This window comes from Scardinius erythrophthalmus (assembly GCF_964197995.2).
Source record: "Scardinius erythrophthalmus genome assembly, chromosome: 2".
Lineage (NCBI taxonomy): Eukaryota > Metazoa > Chordata > Actinopteri > Cypriniformes > Leuciscidae > Scardinius > Scardinius erythrophthalmus.
Genome location: NC_138222.1, coordinates 46,922,863 through 46,945,742, shown reverse-complemented (window position 1 = coordinate 46,945,742; position 22,880 = coordinate 46,922,863). Strand labels below are relative to the sequence as shown.

General features: G+C 37.5%; 2 protein-coding genes across 8 annotated transcripts in view; both read left to right on the top strand.

The window, feature by feature from the left end:
* arrb2b (arrestin, beta 2b) overlaps window positions 1-2,978 on the top strand; it is a gene marked incomplete at its 5' end in the record, with an annotated part of 42,084 nt that extends 39,106 nt beyond the window's left edge. For all 6 annotated transcript variants that reach the window (XM_081359716.1, XM_081359717.1, XM_081359715.1 and 3 more), the window contains 2 exons: window positions 433-487; window positions 576-2,978. In XM_081359716.1, the coding sequence (XP_081215842.1) occupies window positions 433-487; window positions 576-669 (149 nt within the window). In that variant the 3' untranslated portion in view covers window positions 670-2,978. The remainder of the gene's footprint in view (window positions 1-432; window positions 488-575) is intronic.
* Window positions 2,979-3,202: 224 nt separating this feature from the next.
* Window positions 3,203-22,751, top strand: pelp1 (proline, glutamate and leucine rich protein 1). Of its 2 annotated transcripts, XM_081351561.1 has the most exons (18): window positions 3,241-3,405; window positions 3,606-3,670; window positions 4,603-4,708; window positions 4,837-4,986; window positions 8,523-8,594; window positions 8,675-8,734; window positions 8,840-8,996; window positions 9,074-9,206; window positions 9,304-9,391; window positions 9,521-9,609; window positions 11,907-12,020; window positions 12,288-12,432; window positions 12,918-13,071; window positions 13,158-13,213; window positions 13,326-13,550; window positions 17,265-19,064; window positions 21,251-21,292; window positions 21,791-22,636. In XM_081351561.1, exons 1-18 carry the CDS (start codon window positions 3,265-3,267, stop codon window positions 21,881-21,883), a joined length of 3,690 nt encoding a protein of 1,229 aa, XP_081207687.1. In that variant the 5' UTR covers window positions 3,241-3,264; the 3' UTR covers window positions 21,884-22,636. The 2 variants fall into 2 exon arrangements, with proteins under 2 accessions (XP_081207688.1, XP_081207687.1); XM_081351562.1 differs by lacking the exon at window positions 21,251-21,292 and having other exon boundaries at window positions 3,203-3,405; window positions 21,791-22,751.
* The last annotated feature ends 129 nt before the right edge of the window (window positions 22,752-22,880 follow it).

Here is a 22,880-nt window from a genome sequence, read left to right as displayed (position 1 = left end):
TCTCTGATAATTGGTATTTGTTTTTCTATTGCCTGCTTTTTGACAATAACTAAATCATTAGACTATACCAATAAAACAACAACAACATAATAATAATAAATTGTAGTAGTATTTATTGTTTCATTTGTATGTTTTTTTTTATTATTAATGCTTATGTTATTGATTTTATTATTATTATTATGTTAGATTTATGCAGAGTTGTTTTAATTAAACATTTAAGCATTTTATGGATCATTATATATGAATATGTGTATATAAAAATATGAGTGTCTATAAACTAGCATTGTCCATGCTAGCTGTGAACATGATACTTTTGAGTCATATCAAAGATGTTTCATATCATCTTGGTGATTTGGACATTATGGTTTACATGCTTTTCCATTTGCACAGTTTTCATAATTTTTTTTCTTTTCTAATCTGTGTCCTCCACAGCTGTGCCAGAGACAGATGCCCCTGTGGACGCCAACCTCATAGAGTTTGAAACAAAGTGAGTTAGCTGTGTGTCTCTTTCATAGTATGAGACTCTTGCTTATGTGTGTTTGCATAACATAACTCTCATTTCTTTTTGTCTTCAGTAATTTCTCACAGGATGATGACTTTGTGTTTGAGGACTTTGCAAGGCTCAGGCTGAAGGGAATGAAAGATGAAGAGGACGACCACTTCTGCTAACGGCCCCTACACACACACACACACACACACACACGACACCGTGCAGAGGTTGTAAGGAAGGGCGACAGGGGTGGGGTGTCAACCTGCCAGTACTCTTATACCTCTGCTCCACTGGGCCCATATGATAGAGTGGAGCACTAACTGATATCTTCAGAGCCTCATTTCTTTCTTTCTTTCTTTCTTTCTTTCTTTCTTTCTTTCTTTCTTTCTTTCTTTCTTTCTTTCTTTCTTTCTTTCTTTCTTTCTTTCTTTCTTTCTTTCTTTCTTTGTCTTTTGGCTCCTTTTCACACCATTTTAGCATCTGTGAAGTGGTCTTTTAATTGGCCTCTGGTCATATCAACCACTTCACTAGGGTGCTTATTTGTTAGAATGGTTGAGGGAGAAGGAACGGGAGGAAACTGATGTTAGATGGATCATCTAGACATCGATGTATTATTGGTGGGCAAAGGGTCCATTGATTCAGGGGTGATTCATTCTTTCTTTACCTTTTCCTTTCTGTTTCCTTTAATTTTTTTGTCATCATATTCCCACTTATATATCAAGTGGGCATTAATAGCTATGTAATTATGATATATGTTCTATGTTATTTCATTGTACAGTACATACACTGTTCCAAAACACCATAGGGAACTTGAGTTTGGTGTTAATTTTATTCAACTTTCCTAGACCCGTAATCTAATCCATCCAAACTTGCTCAGCAGCTTTTATGTTATAGTTATGTAAAATGTATACATATCATACAAGACTACATAGTAACACTTTTCTGTGCACTTATAGTGCACGCAATACTCGAATAATTAAGGACGTGGCATTTTTAGTGAAAGAATAGTTGGCAAAGTGCATTGGGACACAAGTGTCTGGTTTCTTATTGTAAATTTTAGCATCTATTCCACATGTTGAGTTGTAGAATATGTGTACACTGCTACAAGTCTTCAGTGTGAAATTAGCTTGTAGATACAACAAGAGGACAGGGACAGGCTCTGTATGTGCCACACACACAATGTAATTCCTCATTATTTGTGCCTGCCAAATTTTTTTGCCAAAATGTGATGATTTATAATGTTGCTTGTAAGTTAAGCTCAGTTTGGTTGAAAATCACATGCTAATTCTTTGTTTTAGTTCACAGAAACTGTTGATGTAACCATTGGACTGCCAGAAATATTTTGATGATGGTTATTTTAAAATCGCATTTATAGCATGATTTCCAGGAAATTTGACTTTTTATCTTGTTCTCCCAGGATCAGCCCATTCCTATGACATTCTACATAGTTTACTACTGAACAATGGCAAATTTACTTATGTTACAATGTGTACAAGGAAGTAACATTTTGCAGTGAACAAAGTGGAGCTCCCGTTGAAGGACAAAAAGCTATCTCTAAAATAAAGGATTGCTTTGTTTAAAGCACCCATACAACCATGCCAGTGTGCATACTTGCTTTAGATGTGCCTTTTTATGTGCTCTTCAGTTGAAGAAGAGGTCGTGTCTGTCTTGTTTTTGTCTTTTTCTGCAGAATATGAAATGCTTTAGCATTATTTTATGGGATTTTTTTAAATAGAAATGTATTACATTTATAACTTTGAGTCATTAGTGCAGAATCCTGAAATCAAGCTGCGCCGGTAACTTTAGCGCTACCCATTATCCAACAAATTTCAGTACTCAACACCTACAAACACCTTGAAGTCAACAGTTGTTGAGAACAATTATATTAATTATAAACACAAAAAATGTGTGACATGTTATTTTAAATCCAATTTTTATTTTAATGAAAGCTTGAAAATGAACCTGATGCATTAGCAAAATTGTCTATTAATGTACAAGTTACTGTCATGTTTAACATTTCATGTAGACTGGCACACAAGTGTCTATTTTTACTTGTTTATTCATAATAGTTATGCCGCTAGATTTGTACCTCTCTGTTCACTGACCTCACCTGTTTAGACTCACAAAGCTATAAAAGGACATATTCTTTATGATTTAGTAATTTTTTTTAAAACATTTGTTTAGTTAAATATACAAAAATATAGTCCATCCTGGATTGTTTATTGAAAAAGTTCCAATCCAGCCCATCAGTTTCAAACATTTTAAAGTTTTGTTTTGTAAAGAAGATAATATGCCATTTTAATTGTCTATAAATTACATTCCAAGTAATCCACGTTCATATTTTTAATATGAAAAAAAAAAAACATAAATTCAGTCAAATGTGTCCAAACTTGATGGGCTGATTATAAATGAAGTTTTAAAACATTGACATGAATTCAAATACTGTATAAGCAATGCCATTTTAGCCAATAAAATGCATTTTAATTCGATGGGAAGATGTTATTATTTAACATTTTTTTAGGGAGGGAGGAGGGGGTCATATTTTGATCTGCCGTGTGTCTGTAACTCCATTACGCAAGTCACTTAAACGTTTTTCAAAAATGCATAAATGATGGTTTGTGATGTTCTACACGTATCTATTTATACCATAGATTTATAAACCAGTTAACATTTTTGTGAAGTATGCACTCCATACCAGCCGCCGACGCGACGTGTTGACGTCACCTGAACTATACACTCGTCGCAGAGTTTTCTCGTCATACAGGGGCGCTAAGATGGCTTCAGCGGCTTGGCTGCATGGCCCCAGCATAACACGCTTAACAGAAGGACTAGTGTCTGTCCTAAAGGAGGACAGACCTGAGTATCTACCCGCTCTTCTAGCAAACTACCGTGAGCATGGAGTGGTCGGTACACAGGTAGGACTAAAGGTTTCTCCTGCCGGTCTTCTCTACGCTGTTAGCGCGCACGCTTCCTTTATTTAAATGGAAGCGTTACTTTAGTGTTTGTATTCATATGTAGTCTTAGCCTATATCTTTCTGTTTCACTTGAAAACACACCGATGAGATGTGCATATGTCTGTTTATATTAACGGTAGTGTTTTTGAATCGTTCTTCAGAGCACGGGAGCTGTGGGTGGTCTGGTCGGCATCAGTAATACACGGCTCGGCTCCAGTAAGACCAGGTGAGCTGTCAACAAAAGTAAAGAACAGTTCCTTGCCGTTTTCATAAACGTTTAAAGTCACTATGTGCATGCATGACCGAATTCTCCTGATGCTTAGTCTCTTAAATTATACTTCTATCTCAGTTCTGTCCTGTCCTTTTCTTATCAAAGCTTTGTTGAAATACTTTTATTACTGCCTCTTAGAATGATGTGTTGCATGTTGTACTGAATTCCTGTCGTTTTAGATAGAATTGCCTAATGTAATAGTAAGATTCTCTCTCTCTCTAAGATTCAGAGGCTCCAGGATGTGATCCCATACTGCATTTAGAAACCAGTCATTCTGTGAAAACATTAAAGTTGTCATTTGTTTTCTAAATGCGTTTCATTGTGAATGATTCATCCATATATATATATATATATATATATATATATATATATATATATATATATATATATATATATATATATATATGCAATATTTTGACCACCATTTTTTATCAGAACTTTATACCTGAATCTTGTGGTGAAACCACAGAGTTCTCTGTAGTAATGTATGCTGGTCTTCTCCAATCATTTAGTGCAGAGGTCTTCAACCCTGCTCCTGGAGACCCACTGTTTTTTTAGAGTTTAGCTCTAACTTTAATCAAACACATCTGAACTACCTAATAAAGCTCTTCAGGATTGCTTGAAAATCACAGACAAGCATGCTGAAGCAGGTTGGAAACAAATCTGAAGAAGTCTGCTTAAACCCTGCCTCTTTCTTACAATAGAATGCAAGCTCGTATTAAATCTGTCTCCATTCGAGTAACAACTGATACATATAGCCTGTCCCCGCCCTATATTTCTTTCCTTTTCAAAAGTTTCTCAGAAGTACGTAACAATACGGAAGAAAATATCTGTTGCTACTTCCATTTCGTCTTGGCTTTATGGCTTTCTGATCACATGTGTTTCAGGTTTGAGGGTCTCTGTCTCCTGTCTGTGCTGGTGAAGGACAGTTCAAGTGAAGTGTTCCAGCAGCATTGCCTTTCATGGCTGCGAACATTGCAGCAGGTCATTCAGGTGAGAAATATCTTCAGACATCTGCCTTGATCTTCTCTCTTGCCTGGATCCACTTTATAGATCTTTCCGGATTTTATTCAGTTCTGTATGATTTAGTAATGCATCTCCTGTTCTTCTCAAACACACAGTCGCAGTCCCCTCTCCCTACCGTGCAGCTTGCTGTGAGTGTGCTGCAGGACTTGTTGCAGTACTCGTCCCAGCTGCCAGAGTTGGCCAGGGAGGTGGGACTCAACTCCATCCTGGGCATTCTGACCTCCCTGCTCAGCCTCAAATCGGAGGTAAAATGCATGCATGTCCTTGTCACAAATCTGTTCAAGTCCCCCTGTTGTCAATTTTATACCTTAAAACACATTTGATAATCACAAGGACATGTTTAAACGTTTTTCTATATTTTATTCATGCCTTAAAATAGCATGAATGTAACTCTACTAGACCCTTGTTTCATTTAGTATATACACAGATCTATGAATATGCAAATTAGTCCCCGCCTCCACTCAATCACACCAGCTTGGACTATCTGATCAACTGTAGTAAATGTTACACAATGGCAAGTTGAAATATTGGTTTAATTCAGCTATGTGTTTGAACCCGAAACTGATTCAGAAGAAGAATAGGAAGAGCGGATTAAAAGGGCATGCCCGGTAAAATGGATTTGGTTAACGTTTCAGTGCGTATTTGTGTTTGCACTCTGGAGTACGTCAAATGTTTCTATTTGCGTGTTTTTGCAGTGGGAAACAATGTAGCCAATCACAGACATGTTAGTTGTTCTCTTGAATGCAGTTGGCAATCAGTGGTGTTTAATTTAGTCAGAATCCACTCACCGGTCAAAATGTTTGGTTTCAGGTTGACTCGGAACTCCCACTGTAGGGAGAAATAATATGAAATTTAGTCAGGAATAATACGAGATTGCAGTCATTATTACACACTTCATTGTTTTATGTTTTCCTCGGACACAAAGCCTTAAAGTTCCCTTATTAAAACAACTCGCTTTTAGCGTGACTGTCCAGATTAGTCCAGTAATCAGTGTTGTTGATAGCTAGCTGTTGTGATACCTAATTTTACAGAGGGAAAAGTCGCGAGAAACCGCCGTGGATGAATATTATGTCAGAATTTGATAAGCGTGAAAGAAGGTATTCTTTAAAGGGTTAGTTCACCCAAAAATGAAAATTCTGTCAGTAATTACTCACCCTCATGTTGTTCCAACCCCGTAAGGACTTTGGTTCATCTTCAGAACAGAAATTAAGATATTTTTGATGAAATCTGAGAGCGATGAGAATACTTTTTCTTTTACTTTATTCAACTATTCATTTTCTTCTGTGTGGGCCTCTGACGCGAGTTCACGAGAGCGCCACGACGCATGCACGAAAACTGAGAAGATGACGCTCACGATCATTTGATGGGAAAGTGTGAAAGGTAAGCCATTCATTTTATGGCACTGGTAAGGCACTTTTACGTTTTCTCGTTGGTTTCTCACGATTCAGACATCCTTCTCAGTTTTCGCGCACGTGTCGTGGCGCGCTCGTGAACTCGCGTCAGAGGACCAAATGGAAGAAAATGAATAGTTGAATAAATTCGTTATTTTTGGGGTGTTTTGCGCACAAAAAGTATTCTAGTCGCTTGATAAACTTAAGGTTGAGCCATTGTAGTCACTTGGACTATTTTTGCGATGTCTTTACTAACTTTTCTGGGCTGGCAGATGAAATTACCTTGCAGCCTATGAAGGAGTGAGCCAGCTCTCAGATTTCATCAAAAATATCTTAATTTGTGTTCTGAGGATGAACGAAAGTCTTACGGGTTGGAACAACATGAGGGTGAATAAGTACTGACAGCATTTGCATTTTTGGGTGAACTAACGCTTTAATGAATTAATCTCATTATAATGGTCTCGTGATGTTGGTTATATGGACACGTTGCTGTTTTCCTTTATCAGCGTAAGGTCATAAATGTCTTAAGAATAAACCTCAGAGATAGATTTCTTTTCCCACTACTCTGATTTCGCCTGAAATGTAAGCACCTTAACCTGCGTTCTGTCGGCTTATTGAAGTGCGCCTCTTTGATATGTGACAGCAGAGTCCTTATACAGCAGATATAAGCATATTCATCCACGGCGAGTGTTTCGTGGTTGAGGAGGAGATATACATCGCAAACTCTGACTTTTTCTTGACCCAAGAAATATAAAAAATTTGTTCTCATCTTGTGCAGCCAAAGGACAAATGGTACAGTTGTAGAAACTTCAAATATAATGAGAGGACATTTTGAAATACTCTGGATTTTTTTAATGCTTTATTTAACACCACAACTTGCATAATAAATAGAATACTCTGAGTGAAATACATCGATGCTTACGTTTTGACATCACCACCGGGCAATTACCTGTTTTTTAATACAGTCTTGTAAAAGCAGTTTACTTGCATTGACAGGTTACTGACTTGCATGTAAACGGGTAAATCGGGTTTTTTCAATGAACTGGTTTTTGATTGTTATCAGCGTATTGTGTGCATGTAAACTGGCTCACTGTCTTAAAAGGTGCTTGGACAGGAGAGTTAAAGATATTAAAAATATATACAGTACATACAATCATTTACACTTATTGTGTTTATTCTTGATGTGAGTGATGTGTTTTAATGATTTGTGGTTTGTTTAATTATGAACACAAATAGGTTAACCATTGAAAATGGAAATCAAATTTATTTAATTAAAATAACAGTTAGTTAGCTACAAGTTAGCTACAAGTTAGCTACAAGTTAGCTACAAGTTAGCTACAAGTTAGCTACAAGTTAGCTACAAGTTAGCTACAAGTTAGTTAGACTATTTATTTCTAAAGTAAGTGACGTGCAGGATAAATGTATTTGACAAAGATGTTTCTGTGACAGCTCCAGCTCACGCAGTGTAATACATCAGTGTCTGAATTTCTCATTTTATTTCTTTCACTCCTAATATATTGGACTCAACTGCCATGCACTATTTAGGTATTAGAGTACTAAAGTATTAGAGTATTAAAGTGCTTTGGTACTCTGCAGTTTTAAGGGGAAAATAGTACTCGGCAATAGTGTTGTTGACTGATGAATTTGCGCATAGTTTGTCTTTAATCAAATAAAAACACCACACAGACATATAAACAACACTTAACTTGATTTTCACCATAGGGCGGTCTTTAAAATGCAGTCTTGAAACAAATCAAGCTTACCTAGGTGCATAGTCTTTCAGTATTTCCTAGTTCATGCCGAGCTGGTTTACACTGTGGAAATTGTTCTCATGTACACTACTATTCAAAAGTTTGTTTTTTTAAAGAAAGTATCACTTTTATTCAACAAGGACAGATTAAATTGATCATATGTGACAGTAAAGACAATGTTGCAAAACATTTCTATTAAAAAAAAAATTTGTATTCATCAAAGAAAATTTATCACAGTTTCCAGTAAAATTTTATGCAGCACAACTGATTTCAACCTTGATAATAAATGTTTCTTGAGCAGCAAATCATTGTATTAGATTGTCACATGATCCTTCAGAAATCAATGAAGACTGGAGTAATGACTGCTGAAAATTCAGCTTTGCCATCACATAATATATAAAATATATTAAAATAGAAAACGGTTATTTTAAAATTGTAAGATTTCACACTATTAATGTTTTACTGTTATTTTTTGGTTTCAAATGAATGCATCCTGAGCATGACAGACTTCTTTAAAAAAGCATAAAAAAACCTTTCAAACAACAAACTTTTGAACGATAGTGTATATGGTTTAATGAAGTGAGTATTACATTTGTTGTGTCGCAAAAAGTATCAAAGGAATCAAACCTTTTGTCATAGTGCCACCTAGCTGCTATGAAAGGAATGATGGCGTGTATGATCTACTACCCACGGGCTTGCGGATCTCTGAGGGTCAGTATATCCATTGATTATATCTATTTTTTTGATGCAGTTACTTTGGATCTGAAAATGCTAAACATTGTCCCTTACAGGATAAGCTTGGAGCGTATTTCCTTTCTAAGATGGACTCTGATAATCCTAAAGTGCAAGAGGTTGGTTAAATCCAGTTGTTCAGTGTTATACTGGAAATGAAAGCATACTGTCCGTAGTTGAATCAAACCTTCTGCATCATAATTCTGACTTTTCATTATTGGTAGGTGGCTTGTGAGTGTTATGGCCGGTTGCCCTGCCTGGGTGGGGTGTTGGAACGAGGAGGAGGTGGGCACAAGGCTGAGGGGTGGACCAATCAGCTGCACGGCCTTCTAGCATCAGCCAATAGCATACTGGGACAGTTGTACCAGGGCACAGAAACAGGTATGTTGCTGGAGTCAGAGTGTTTTTGTTGTATTGAGAGAAACAAAATTGTTAATTTCTGTGCTCACTGTTTTTAGAAGGGACAGTGCAGTACGAGGGTCCTGGTGTGGAACTCCCTTTCGCTCCCCTGGATGATGTAGATCCACTTCTGATCCTTCAGCTCCATCACCGTTACAAGGCTGTTTGTCTGGCTATTAAACACACTCTTAGGTTGTGCTAATGTTCTGTGGCTTAATTCGTTTTATTTCAAATGCTGATTTTTTTTAAAAAGTTTTTAATATATTGATATTGTACTTTCCTCTTGTAGTGTTGATCCTGCATCTTCAGTCCGTCTGCCTGTTCAGAATGTTCTCAATTTGGTGTGTCGAGCTTTGGCTGTCAACACGAAGAGCATTGTAAGGCTTTAACTCCGTTTCTATCTCTGTTTTCATGCATCTAAATGATATTGTTGTCGGTGTTCATGATATGATTCACTGTACTTGCTTAACATGGATGTGGACACTAATAGAAGGAGTTTGTTTCAGAGTCCAACAGGAGAGGGCTGTCTGAAGCTGTTGGTTTTACCGTCTATACACAACGACACTCTAGAGCTTCTCTCTGCTCTCATCAAGGCGTAAGCACACATGCATTTACTCTTTTAAATTAAGACATTCAATAGACTTGTATTGTTTTTATATACAGCTAGTTATAAATGATATTACCTAATCCTAAAAGAAAACAACTATTTTTATAAAAAAAAAAATCAAATGAGGATGTCCCCAACACGTACACCCCAGCATCTGGCACTTTACAAAAATAGATGGGTCCTTAAAACTATGAGACATGTCTAAATGCATATCATATTTAAATGCCTGTTTTTGTTTAAATAAACATAAAAAATGTATAACATAACATAGATCCTAACAATTACTGATTTAATTTAACTTACCGTTAAATTATAGAGTTCCAACAACGAAATTGAATATTTAATATTATATTACATGAATTGTGTAATTGCTTGATTTTTGATTAAAGGGGGGGGTGAAATGCTCATTTTCACTCAATCTCCTGTTAATCTTGAGTATCTATAGAGTAATATTGCATCCTTCATATCTCCAAAAAGTCTTTTGTTTTATTATATTTTTAATTGAAAGATAGGCTGTACCGAGTCTTTCCGGAAAAAAACGAGCGGCTGGGGGCGGGCCGTGTGGGCGAAGCTTAGCTGTGCTTACCCGCCTAGCTAATAACACACAGAGACATTTGTTCAACAGTTTTACTCACCGTTCCAACGCACGACCGCGAACCTTTATCATTGTGACTGCTCGATCCTTAAAGGGTTACTTCAGGATTTAGCATTAAGCTTTGTATTAGTAGAAAACCTGTAGTATTTTCGAACCATGCTTTCCACCCTCATATCCCCCTGAGACAAGAGATTTATGTATTTTTTGTCTGGAAAAAATCCTCCGATGACGCAAAAATCGTCATTTTGCGTCATCGGAGGATTTTCTGGCCAGAGGCTAAAGACTACAGCCAGTAGAAGGCGTTGTTCCGCATGTTTTCAGCCCACCCATAGAGGGTGGGATCTCACTCACAGAATGTACACAGTGTCAGCCGTCTTTCTTTGGAAGCTAAGCTAGCAGGCTCTTGTTCTGTGGAGAAAGCTGAATAGTAGGAGAAAGCTGAGTAAGTAACCATCCTCCTTTTCCCGGACTTGTCCGGCCGGCGAGATCGTTCAAAATGTCCGGGATTCAGCTTTTGCTTTCTGCGGTCGCCATTCATTGTTTACATGCACACCTTTCAATCTAACTGAATTCATTCCGATTGGTGAATTTGAACGTAGTGTTTACATGAACGCTAAACAAGTGATCGGTTGATGTGCGTTTTACCATTGCTAAGAAAAACTCCCGCTCTTCCGTGAGAGATGCGAGACCCGGCGCGTCTCAGTAATGACGCCACCGGCCTCGCGCTGTTCTCCCGCGGCCGTCAGCCTCGTCCTGCTCGCCACAGTAAACATGATGAATGGCGACTGTAGAACGCAAAAGCCGAATCCCGGACATTTTGGACGATCTCTAAATCCCTCGCAAACTCATCACGTAGGCTAGCTTTGTTGTTTACAACTGCGCACTCTTACCGGTAGGCGTGGCCTCCTAAGGCAGCGAAGCAAGTGCATTCTGGGAGTTGTTGTCTTTCATCCACATAAGCCAAAAATACATTTTCTGGCTTTTCTCAGTCTAGAAAGCTCCAAATTCAAAAATTTCTTCACATTTCTTCTACTTAAATGACCTATTTTAAATACACATTCATCTTCCCAGAGGTGAAGTATCCCTTTAAGCATTAGATGATCTGCAAATCCGTCGATCTTTGTTTATAAAACAATCATCGTCGAAATGCAGGGAACAACAGTCTTACACAACTCCGTTTATGCTCAGGAAAACAAACTCCATCCACGGGTTCCTTAACGCTGGGTTCTTTGGGAATCTGTGCAGGGTTGTCTTGCCCTGGCAACCAAAAACACACTTCTTTGGTGACATTGACTTCCCAAAAGCCGGGCAGGGCGCTTTGATGGCGAACTGCTTTCACTCTCTTGCTCTAGTCTACGAGTGCGCGCGCGCCCGCGATCTTACCGGAGAAGTGCCCTTAGGACCCATATAAGGAAATTCCGCTCTATCTTACGTAAGACAGAGCCATACTCGAAAAAAACTTTCCGAAACTTGTGACAAACCGGAAGTACTCCTTCAAACGTACAACTTAGTTTTTGAAACTTTGTCCATGTTTAGCATGGGAATCCAACTCTTTACCAGTGTAAAAAACTCAGTATGCATGAAATAGCATTTCACCCCCCCCTTTAATGAATTATGTGTCAGTGGTTGCTGGTTAATTATTTGTGTCCAAGAGTAGCTGAAGTATTCATTTCATGTTTTTTTGGTACAGTGTGGGTGGTGGACTGGTCCAGTATAGCAGTGTGCTCACGAGGCTTTTCTCACAATCTCTGTCTGCATGGACGCCTCTGCCTGAGGCTAGTCTGGGCCAGCAAAGAGCTTACAGGTATTACGGAAACACCATTGATGACCAGAAATATGAAACTGTTTTATGCCTTGTAATAAGTGGTCAGATGAGACTATACTATTTGTACATCCATTACAAACAAATCTTAAATGCTTCCTCTTGAACACTTCAGCACATTTCATTGAAGACATAATTTACCACGTCAGTGTGTTTCTATGTTATTGAAGCACAAAGTATGTTTACTCATTGTTATTTTAGTCAAGTGTTCAAGCTTGTAACTTATATGATGTTATATTTTGCCCATAGTGCAGTGCGAGTGGCCGTGTACCGTATCATAGAACTGTGGGTAAGAGTAGGGGGTGTCTCTCTGCTTCAGGGAAGCCCGTCCCACACAGAGTTACTGTTCACTCATCTGATGGGTGACATCACGCCAGGATCAGAAGCAGTCAAGGTAAGATTAAGGGTGTTTGTATCAAACACCATAAGTATGTAATTAGTAACAATCAAGGCCCATTAACAAAAAGGACAATAACTAACGAAAACGATACTGATATTGTTCTTAACAAGAAAGGATGCGTTAAATTCATCAAGTGACAGTAACATTTCTATTTCATATAAGTGGTTTAACTTTCTATTTATCAAAGAATCATGAAAAAAAAAAAAAAAAAGTATCACCGTTTCACGGTTTGCAAAAATATAAAGCAGCACAATGTTTTTTTAACATTGAAAATAAATGTTTCTTGAACACCATATCGCCATATTATATTTTAAATTTGTAGTAAATTGTTACATAAAACATCGCCCACAAATGTGTCTGATGGCCATCTTTGCTTATTTTGTCATTGAGTTTTAGAAACTGAATTAATACATTAAATTATAGCCCTGCTTGAAGTAGTTCTATTTCTTTCTCCAACGGTTCTGTCTTCTGCTGTCTAGCTTCGTTCTGGACAACAGTCATCAATGACTGACCTGATTGGTTCTGCTAGCAAGTCAGGTCCTCGTCGGACTAAGGGAATAGGAGAAGGAATGTCACTGCAGAGGAAAGGAGATGTGCTAGCCAATCAAGACACATGCGTTGCCGCTCTACGGGGTGAGCGCTCATGAAGGATCAGTAAATTTCGAGTTTTATTGGTTGAAATAAACAACATTTGCTGATGAAGAATGATTCCCTTACAGCATTAAGACAGATCATTTTGACCAGTGGAACTTTGTTAAAGGAAGATCTGCATAAGGTTTGTTCATTACAATTTGTTCGTGCTTGGGTATTAATGTCTTTTTATGTTGCATACAAGTACGTAAAAGTGTGTTTTACGTTGTTCTTCTAAACACGCCCTCCCTTGTTAGAGGATCCAAGACCTGGTGGTGCCTCTGTGTGTGCGTCTGCAGCAGCAGGCTCACTGTTTGCTGGAGGTCGGTGCTGTCAGTGGACAGTATGGCAGCCCTACCCCTCGCCGAGAGCTCTACCGCCTCTTACTGGCACTTGTGCTGGTGCCCTCTCCCCGCTGGCCTCCTTCCCTATCCTGCGCGGTTTCCATCTTCAGCCACGGCCGGCGAGATCGCAACATCATGGTGAGTGAACATCCTTGGTCAAAACTTGGGGTTGAAAGTGGTAATCTTGTAGTCTACAGAAAACCATGTCCATTGAAGCGTTGTGTGTGATTTGATTTTAAGTCCAGATAGGGGTGTGACGGTTATTATATAACCGTGAGGCCGACGGTTATAGTTGGACACCGTCATTAGAACTCTATAACCACCAAAACCGTGTTAAAATATTTTTTACAAACATTTTTTTTATCATAGAGAATGTTTAAATACTAATTAAAAACAATTGTTACAGTCTATTATTAATGGTCTACGTCGTCTCCAACTGTATTTGATTCTTTGCCAAGTACCCCCTGACCGACCGCTAATCATTTGAGATAGAAATAAAAGCTATGACTATGATATAGTGATGTGCCATCATTATGAGATTTATTAAACAAATGAAAAACATTTGCAATAATAAACATTAGCAATAAACATTTGCAATAAACAACATATCATTACCGATAACTGATCGTGCAGTTTAATTACCCCTTGACTGGCCCCAAACATGTTTGATAAAAGAAACATACACATCATATAGGCTATATACACACTGTATATTACATTTTAGCTCAAAAACAATTGTAATAAAAGATAGGATCATAAGATGCGCAATATATCGGGAGACATGGTTTTTACCACTTAATGAAGTTTTGTTTTGTAAATCGTCAGACATGATTTTTACCACTTCAGTAAGTTTTGCTTTGTAGAAAGTTTTTCTTTAAAGCGAATTTCATTTTGTACAAATTGTATCTTAATTGTAATAAATGTTTTATCAACCAACTGCATGTATTTAATAAATAAAAAGCAAATATTGCAGACAATATAATAACCGTGACATTGAGCCCATACCCCCCCCACGGTCAGGAAACATCAGAAAGTGTCCAATACTTTTTGTCTGCATTTTGAACAATGTATTTGAAACATATTTTGAAATCTAACAAATTTCAAACTTTTTAATGAAAAGTGTACTTATGCTATATATTTATAGCACATAAATAGCTATTTATTTACTTATTTATTAAAAAAATACAAATGCCACTTGTTTTGGTATTTTGCTATATAACACACATACATCTAAATATTTGTGCCTTAATTGTCCAAACACATTTTGAGAATACAAATTATAGTTTACCAGCTTATGTAGCAAACATATTACTTTTTAGTGCTTACACACACACACACACACACACACACACACACACACACACACACACACACACACACACACACACACACACACACACACACACAGTGGCTTTACTCAAGATAAAATGCTATACAAAGGGTTGTACCCTGAATTTTCCTTGGCATCTAAATGTTATCCACCAGAGGGAGTCTCACTTGTTTGCTGATTTACAGTATTTTTCAGCTAGTTTCACATCATTGTTGTGCCTCCCTAGTGCATTGTGCTAATGAAAGCAGAAGCACTGAAAAGGGCCACAGGGTTGAGTAAATACGTGTTGTAATTAGAGGTTTGTGTAATCAGTGTTGACATTGAACAGGGTATTTAAGGAACACTTTACAATAAGGTTTAAGTATCATGAACTAACAATGAAAAACATTCTACAACATTTCCTAATATAGGTTAATTATTTATAAATATGCTATTGTTCAATGTTAATGTTTGTTCATAATATATTAATGTTAATTTATACAACTTAATGTTGAATGTATTAGTATATGTAGACATTATCATTTACAGGATTTATTCATCTAAATCTAGAAAATGTTTGTTCGTTCATGATTCGTAATGAAAAGTTGCATTTATTTAATCAAAAATACAGTAAGAACTATTTAAAAGAACTTTTCTATTTAAATATATTTTAAAATGTTATTTACTCCTGTGATTGTTAAGCTGGATTTTCAGCATCATTACTCCAGTCTTCAGTGTCCCATGATCCTTCAGAAATCATTCTCTATGATGATTTGGTGCTCAAGTAACTTTTCTTTTATTATCAATGTTGAAAGTTGTGCTGCTTAATTTTTGTGAAAATGCTACTTTTTTTCAGGATTCTTTGACTATAACATTCAATGAACAGCATTTATTTACATTTTATTAAATTTATTAAAACATTCATTAAATATAAAGCTTTTGTAACATTATAAGTGTCTTCACTGTCACCTTTGATCAATTTAATACATCCTTGATGAATAAAAGTATTAATTTCTCTCTTTTTTTAATCTTACCACATATGTTTGAATAGTATTATTGTTACAAAATGTTGAGCAGCAAAAACTGCAGCAAATCCCATATTAGATGATTTTTGAAGGATCATGTGACACTGAAGACTGGAGTACTGGAGCTATTCAGCTTTGCCATCACAGGAATATATAATATAATATATATATATATATATATATATATATATATATATATATATATATATATATATATATATATATATATATATATATATATATATATATATATATATAAATTAAATTTAAAAAAAATATATATTTTTTTTATTAAAATAGAAAACAATAATTTTAAGTTGTAATAGTATTTCACAATATTACTGTTTTTACTGTATTTTTGATTAAATAAATGCAGCCTTGGTGAGCATAAGATACCTTCAAAAGCATGAACAAACTTGAATGTTTCCAAACTTTTGACAGGTTCTATTCATCTTAAAACCTTAATTTGTAAAATCACTGTACCAAAATCAAGCCCTTTGTGTACTTTCCAGTTTAAACTATTTAATGACATATTAACCAAACCTGTTTGAGCACGCAAACATGTTTTTTAAAAGAAGTCTTAAAGTATACAATGACTGACGTACAGCAACATTCATTTTGACAGAAAGTGTATTTGTCCTCTTATGTGGCTGTTTGCTTTCACTGTGAATGCTCATTTTGGGTGGTGTAGTGGCTATTTGCTTCTAATGACGCAAGAGACTGTAACTGGAGACAGTGTTTCATATTTACAAAGGTGTACAGAAAGTAGTGAGATGTTAAAAAGAAACATTACGCCTGGCAAACTGGTTCTTTTATTGTTTCCGAGGCTAAATTTAGCCTATTTTAACACTAGAATAGAAACTGCCAAAAGATCCTGGCCCTGGCATAGACCTGCCTCTGTCTGTGGTTCATCACACAGTTATCAGATTTCTCCATATCTGTCTAACATGTACTCTGTTTAAAAAGGATAGTTCAGCCAAAAAAAAGGGAAAGTTCTGTCTTCATTTATTCACCCTCATTTTGTTCAAAACTGGTTTGATTTACTCTCCTCTGCAGGACACAAAATAGGGGGATGAGTAAATAACAGAATATTAATTGTGGGGTATCTGTGGGTGATGATGATGATAATAATAATAATAATAATAATAATATAAATAATTTGCCCATAGATACCCCAAAATTTATATTTATTTACTCTCCATCATGCAATCCCAGATATTTGACTTTGTTTCTGCTGTGGAACACAAATAACTTTGGAGGTCCCATACACTTGCATTATATAGACTTGTTTTTCTAAAAATCTTAATTTGTGTTCCACAAAAGAAAGTCTGGGATGGTATTAATGTAAGTAAACGAGAGAATTTTTGTTTTTAGATGGGGTATTCCTTCTCAGTTACTGTTACTCTTTGAACAATGGTTTTATTCATTATCTGTTGGCATAGTCAAATTTGTACTGACCTCGGAAAATGTGACCACTGACATTTCCTGTTTGTTTTCTCTCTCTGTGTATTCCTGCAGGTATCTTCATTCTGTGCTGAGGCTCTGACCATATGCAACACTCTTATTCATCCTCGCACACCCTCAATCTCTCTCCCTCTCACCCCTTTAACTCTCAAATCAACTGCATCTGCCCCTGTCCTTGCCTCTGGCCAAAACCCCTCACTAACCATCCCTACCCTTCTTGGTGGAGCCACAACAGGGCCTCCTTTCCCTGCCAGGCATCCCATGGGCTTAGGCCCTGCTACCCTCCTTGGCTCTCTGGAGAACCATCTACCTTTGGCTCCCCCGGTTCTTCCAACTCCAGCAGGCACTACGGCCAGCCCAGGTGACCTGCTGCTCTCTCCGTCCCAACCGGGTGATCTGGCAGGCCTCGGAGCCCCTGAAAGCCAACGACAAGTTTTTGTCCGCTACGACAAAGAAGAGCCAGAAGATGTGGAGATCTCTTTGGAGAGTGATTCCGATGATAGTGTTGTTATTATGCCAGCTGGTATGATGATAGAGATGCAAGATGGAGCGGCAAATGCACAATCGTTGTCCCAGCCACCGGTATCTGTGGTAGGTGGCCTGCAGCCATCCGTCCCAGTAGTGGGAGAGGTTGGATCGGTTGACACCTCGCTAACTAACGAGCTGCCCACCTCCATTCCCCATCAGATTCTGCCAGCTAACGTTAATAACATTAACTCTTTCCCTGGACCAAGCCAGACGGCCCAGCTTGTCTCTCTGGTGCCTCCTCTGAACTCAACTACTGCTTCACTCTCAGCATCACCTGCTGGTCTTGTGGATTCACTGACTGGTGGTCCACAACTTCAACAGATGTTGATGCAAAATTCTCCAGGTGGGCAGCCACCAACACTGGGCTTGTCTTTACAGATGCAGCTTCAGAACCAAATCGCTCAGACCAGCCGTCAGCTCCAACCGCAGCCTCCAGGCAACGACGTGGACCAGAATGTCATCAACATCAACAGCTCGGATGACGAAGAGGATGAGGAAGAGGAGCTGGAGGAGGATGAAGAATTGGGAGAGGAGGAAGAAGAGGAGGAGGGTCTGGAGGACGAAGAGGAGGAAGAGGAAGGCAGCGACTTCATGGATGACGAGTACTGTGAGGCAGAGGACTTTGAGGACTATGAAGATGAAGAGGGGGAGGATGAGGACGAAGAGGAGAGTGAGGAGATCCAGCCGTTGGAGGGAGACGATGACAGAGGCATGATGGGCGACGAGGAGGCAGAAGTCATGTTTGCGGCGGAGGAGCAGCAAGGGATGGAAATGTTCTGCATGGAGAGAGAACGAGAAGTAGAAGCAGGGATCGAGGAGATGGAGGGTGTGAGGAGTGTCTATGCAGATGACAGGATCAAGGAGAAGGGCACCGTGGAGGAAATTGAGAACATTGGAGCGGTTGAGAGAAATGAAGCTGTGGTTGGCAAGCAACAAATAGAGACTCTTGTAATTGGTGGAGATGCAGAGGGCCTTGAAGAGGATACCATAGTGGAGGCGGTTGAACCTGAAGTGAGAACATGTGAGCAGGAAGTGGCAAGGCCAGAAGATCCCGAAGAAGAAGCTGGCCCATCACAACAGGGTCAAGAATTGACTGTAGAGGGCCAAGTTCAAGAGCAAGAAACGGAATTACAGCCCGAAGACAAAACCAATCAGAGCGCACCATCCACAACAGAGCAGGAGGTGTTACAGAGTGCAGATGAGACCATTGAGGAAGAGAAAGAGAGCGGGGAACAGGGAGATGATGCAGATGCAAGAGGAACGAAGAGGAAAATGGGGGATCGTGAGGAAGGAGAGTCTTCTGAACAAGGCATTGAAAAGAAAAAGGTAACGGAGTAATATCCATCTAACCTTGGTCCAGATTTCTTTCTCTTAGACTCAAAACGCACATTGCGCCTCATTCATGCAACATTCTTAAATGAGTAAATTTGCATGTAATACGGACCTTCCTGAAAAACTCTCCTCTGTTTTCACAAATGCTTTGTAAACATCAGATTTGATAGTTAAACATGTATGTTAATGAATTCCAATCATTCGTAAATCGGGACGCTCATCCACAATTTGCATAAACCCCACCTATGAATTAAAACTACGCAAATTACGTGTCCATGAACGCTGCAGAATTTTCTGGACTCTCTTCTCAAGTTTGGCTCCAATATATTGCATAAATGCGAAAGCCAGCTGAAGAAATGCCTGGTGCTCGTCTGAAAACAGCCAGCTGGTGGCCCTTGAGAGCACTTTGAAGGTGCAGTGTTTTTCCAGCTGAGATGTTTGGTTGCTGTGATGTGGAATATCCACTGCAGTAATGTGTTACTAGTATCTCATTTTGAAGAATATTACTGAATATAAAAATGCAGTAACCAGCATAATTACCTTCTCCATTGTTCAGTCATTGTACAAGTAGGATGGTTGGTCGGTGTAGTATTTTTCCCGCCCCTCCTCCACTGTCATTGGACGGCTGGGTAAAAAAAGTGACTGTGACAAGCACTGCGTTTTAATCAAAGTTTTGAACTCGGCTTTAAGAAAAAAGAAAAAAGACAGGGCAAACGAACTCGTGAAATATTATTATTGTACATAGTGCATCAAAATGCAATGTCATCAGTTTGCCTTAAAGAGCACAGAACATTATCAAATGTTACGCACCATTTAAATGTGGTAGGGAGCGGGTGTTAATTTCGTACCCCACTAACGTTTTGAAAATACCAAAATGTTTATGAATACATATAAAATAATTAATAGTAGTAGGCTAGTTGTAATAACTGGTACACTAGTTGTTGTTGGTAGTATTAAAATGATTAGTAATTGTAGCAATCCGTTTTATTTTATTATTATTAATGTGATTTGTCTTTTTTTATTTTTTTATAATTCTATATATACAATTTTGTACACTACCGTTCAAAAGTTTGGGGTCAGTTTCAACTGTTTTCAACATGGGTGATGATAAGAATTATTTCTTGAGCACCAAATCAAAATATTAGAATGTCACATGGTCCTTCAGAAATCACTGAAGATTCAGCTTTGCCATCACAGGAATAAATTAAATTGCAAAATATATTAAAATAGAAAATAATTATTGTAATGGTAATATTTCACAATATTACTGTTTTTACTGTATTTTGATCAAATAAATGCATCCTTGGTGAGCGTAAAAGAGACTTCTATTAAAACTCCAAACTTTTTAATAGCTTAAAAGACAGAGAAACCCTAATGTTGCGTTCTCAGCATTGCTGCAAAGGACAGTTGCCTCAATAATAGCTGTTAAATGGCAACATTTCCTAGTAACTGCATCTCCTTGAGTATTGAGGTTTGCGCATGAACACACAGAGTATGCACAACAGCACTGTGCGTTTGCAGTGCATTTGAAGTATGCATAAGAAGAAAAAAAAACACGTTTTTGATGTTAAAGTGTTAAACGCGCTAAGCCACGAAAAAAAATCTCAATGCGCACATAAAGGTGCCTCTCAGACAGCATTCAAGTGTGAATTCAGTTCTCTTTTGTGGATTATTGTGCTTGAATAGTCAAAAATATATTAAAATGCACATCATGGCGAGTATTCACGTAAACAAATTCAGGTATGCGTTTAGTGGACATAAACAATTGAAAAAGAAATCAAATGTGTTCCAATGTATTGGTATCGTGCAGCTCTTAAAGTGATAGCAGCCTAATAAACCTGCTGTGGTCTGTTCAATCACCCACTGCTTGACTAAATAACTGCAATATCTTTATTAAGAATCAGTGAGTGTATAGTTAATTTATAGAGTAAAGACTAAACATTTATTTCATTTCTTACTTGATTGCTGTAGTTATATAGGCCTACTGTAGTCTATCTGAATATTACATTTAAAAAATAAGTTGAATTACTCATGTCATGAAATAAGATGTCACATCACCCACTGCTATCCAAAACAGTTCAGAATTGTGAAAGGTTAGCCAATGTGATTTGTTGCAAACATCTCTGTAAGGACGTTCACACTTGCATGTAATAATTATTATTTTATTTTTTTAATAATAGGAAGGGAATGGTCAAAAATCAGGGAATAAACACGCCGGTCAAGTGAGTTTTTTTTTTTTTTTTTTAAACAATACATTTTAAATCATAATGTTAATGTTAAATCAATACATTTAATGTTAAGTCATATTATTCAATTAGTTTCACATTTGTTTTATTTAAAACATTTTTGCTATGGTATTGATTCAGTATTGGTATATCGAGATATTTTAGCCAGGTATCGTATCGAAGTCATAATTTTGCTATCGTGACAACACTAGTGTAGAGTATGCTTCTGTCCTCAGTTTGGATTTGTTGTTTAAACAGTTGAGGAAGCCAAATCAAATGAGACTGCCTTGTATGTCTTGCAGTAATATTGCTTGTGTGTACTTTACTTGTTGCTTGTACTGTTTATATCTTTTGTGGGTAGTTTACTTGTGACTTGTACTGTTTATTATGGTAATGTAAACATGTGCTGACACTAATTGTTGCTTATTCTGAGCCTTTTTTCTCCGGCACATTCCCTCAAGCTCACTCTCTCCTCTTTCTCAAATTCTTTTCCAGAAAGATGATGAGGCAATGGCTTCCATGCTGGCAGACTTTGTTGACTGCCCGCCAGACGATGACGATCATAGTGCCTCACAGTCACAGCCCTAACATGACCAAGCTTCTCATTCACTCTAATCTCACATCAGAGGAGCATTGCAATGAATAGTAAGGTCCTGAAATATACCACATAGTCACATATGATTGATAATGTCACATCAACCTCTGTTGTAGTTGCACTAGAAAAGTTTCTTTAAAAGAGAAGATGACTTTTAGGTGGTCATTGTTGGTATTTTTATTTTTCTGGCAGCTTAATACAAGTATGATGATACTGTAGTTTCAAGTATTCAAAACTGCTTTTATCAGTTGGACAATATGGTTAATTTTTTGTGGCCTCTTTTTTTTTTGTAATATCGTTTGTATATGTAAGACATACTTGGCATTGTTTAACAAGATCATACAATAAAGTGAATCTGTTATGACACTGTTCATGAATTCTGTAGAAAGTGGACAGTCTGTTTTTTGGTGAAGTAAATTATAACCACAATTTGAATGAAATCAATGTTGTAATGGGTAACTTACGGTATAATGAGTGTTCTCAAAGACACTTTTAACAGAAAAGCTCTTTGCTGTAAGATGTCCACTTAATGGTGAACTGTAGAAATGGCATGAAATGGATTGCGTTCCTTTTAAATGATCATTAGTGTTATCTTTTGAAACCATGCTGTGTGTGATTACATAGTCCAGTGCTCCCTGTATGTTGTTAACGGGACACAATGCTGATGTGATGCCACAACATTTCTCAGTTATATCTCACTTTATATGCAAAAATGATATATAAAGTTGCATCACATGGTTGAATGTTCATCCACGCATAGTTTTGAGTTTACACTACTGTTCAAAAGATTGCTGTTGATAAGACTCTAGGTCGAGGCAGACTACGATTTCTTACACAGAAGAAAAGTTATAATTTCTTTCCAAAAAAAAAAAAAACCCCTAGACTTTTAAACGGTAAGCGTACATCACCTTCCCTTTATACAACATGCCAGAAGACGGGTAGCAGTCACAGGAATGTGCATACATTACACAGCACTGCCTGTTATGTACT

Coding starts and splice junctions, on each gene's coding strand:
- pelp1 (XM_081351561.1), top strand. CDS start 3,265: ATGGCTTCAGCGGCTTGGCTGCATGGCCCCAGCATAACACGCTTAACA. Junction 8,735..8,839: donor ATAATCCTAAAGTGCAAGAG/GTTGGTTAAATC, acceptor CATTATTGGTAG/GTGGCTTGTGAGTGTTATGG. Junction 12,021..12,287: donor GGCCAGCAAAGAGCTTACAG/GTATTACGGAAA, acceptor TTTTGCCCATAG/TGCAGTGCGAGTGGCCGTGT.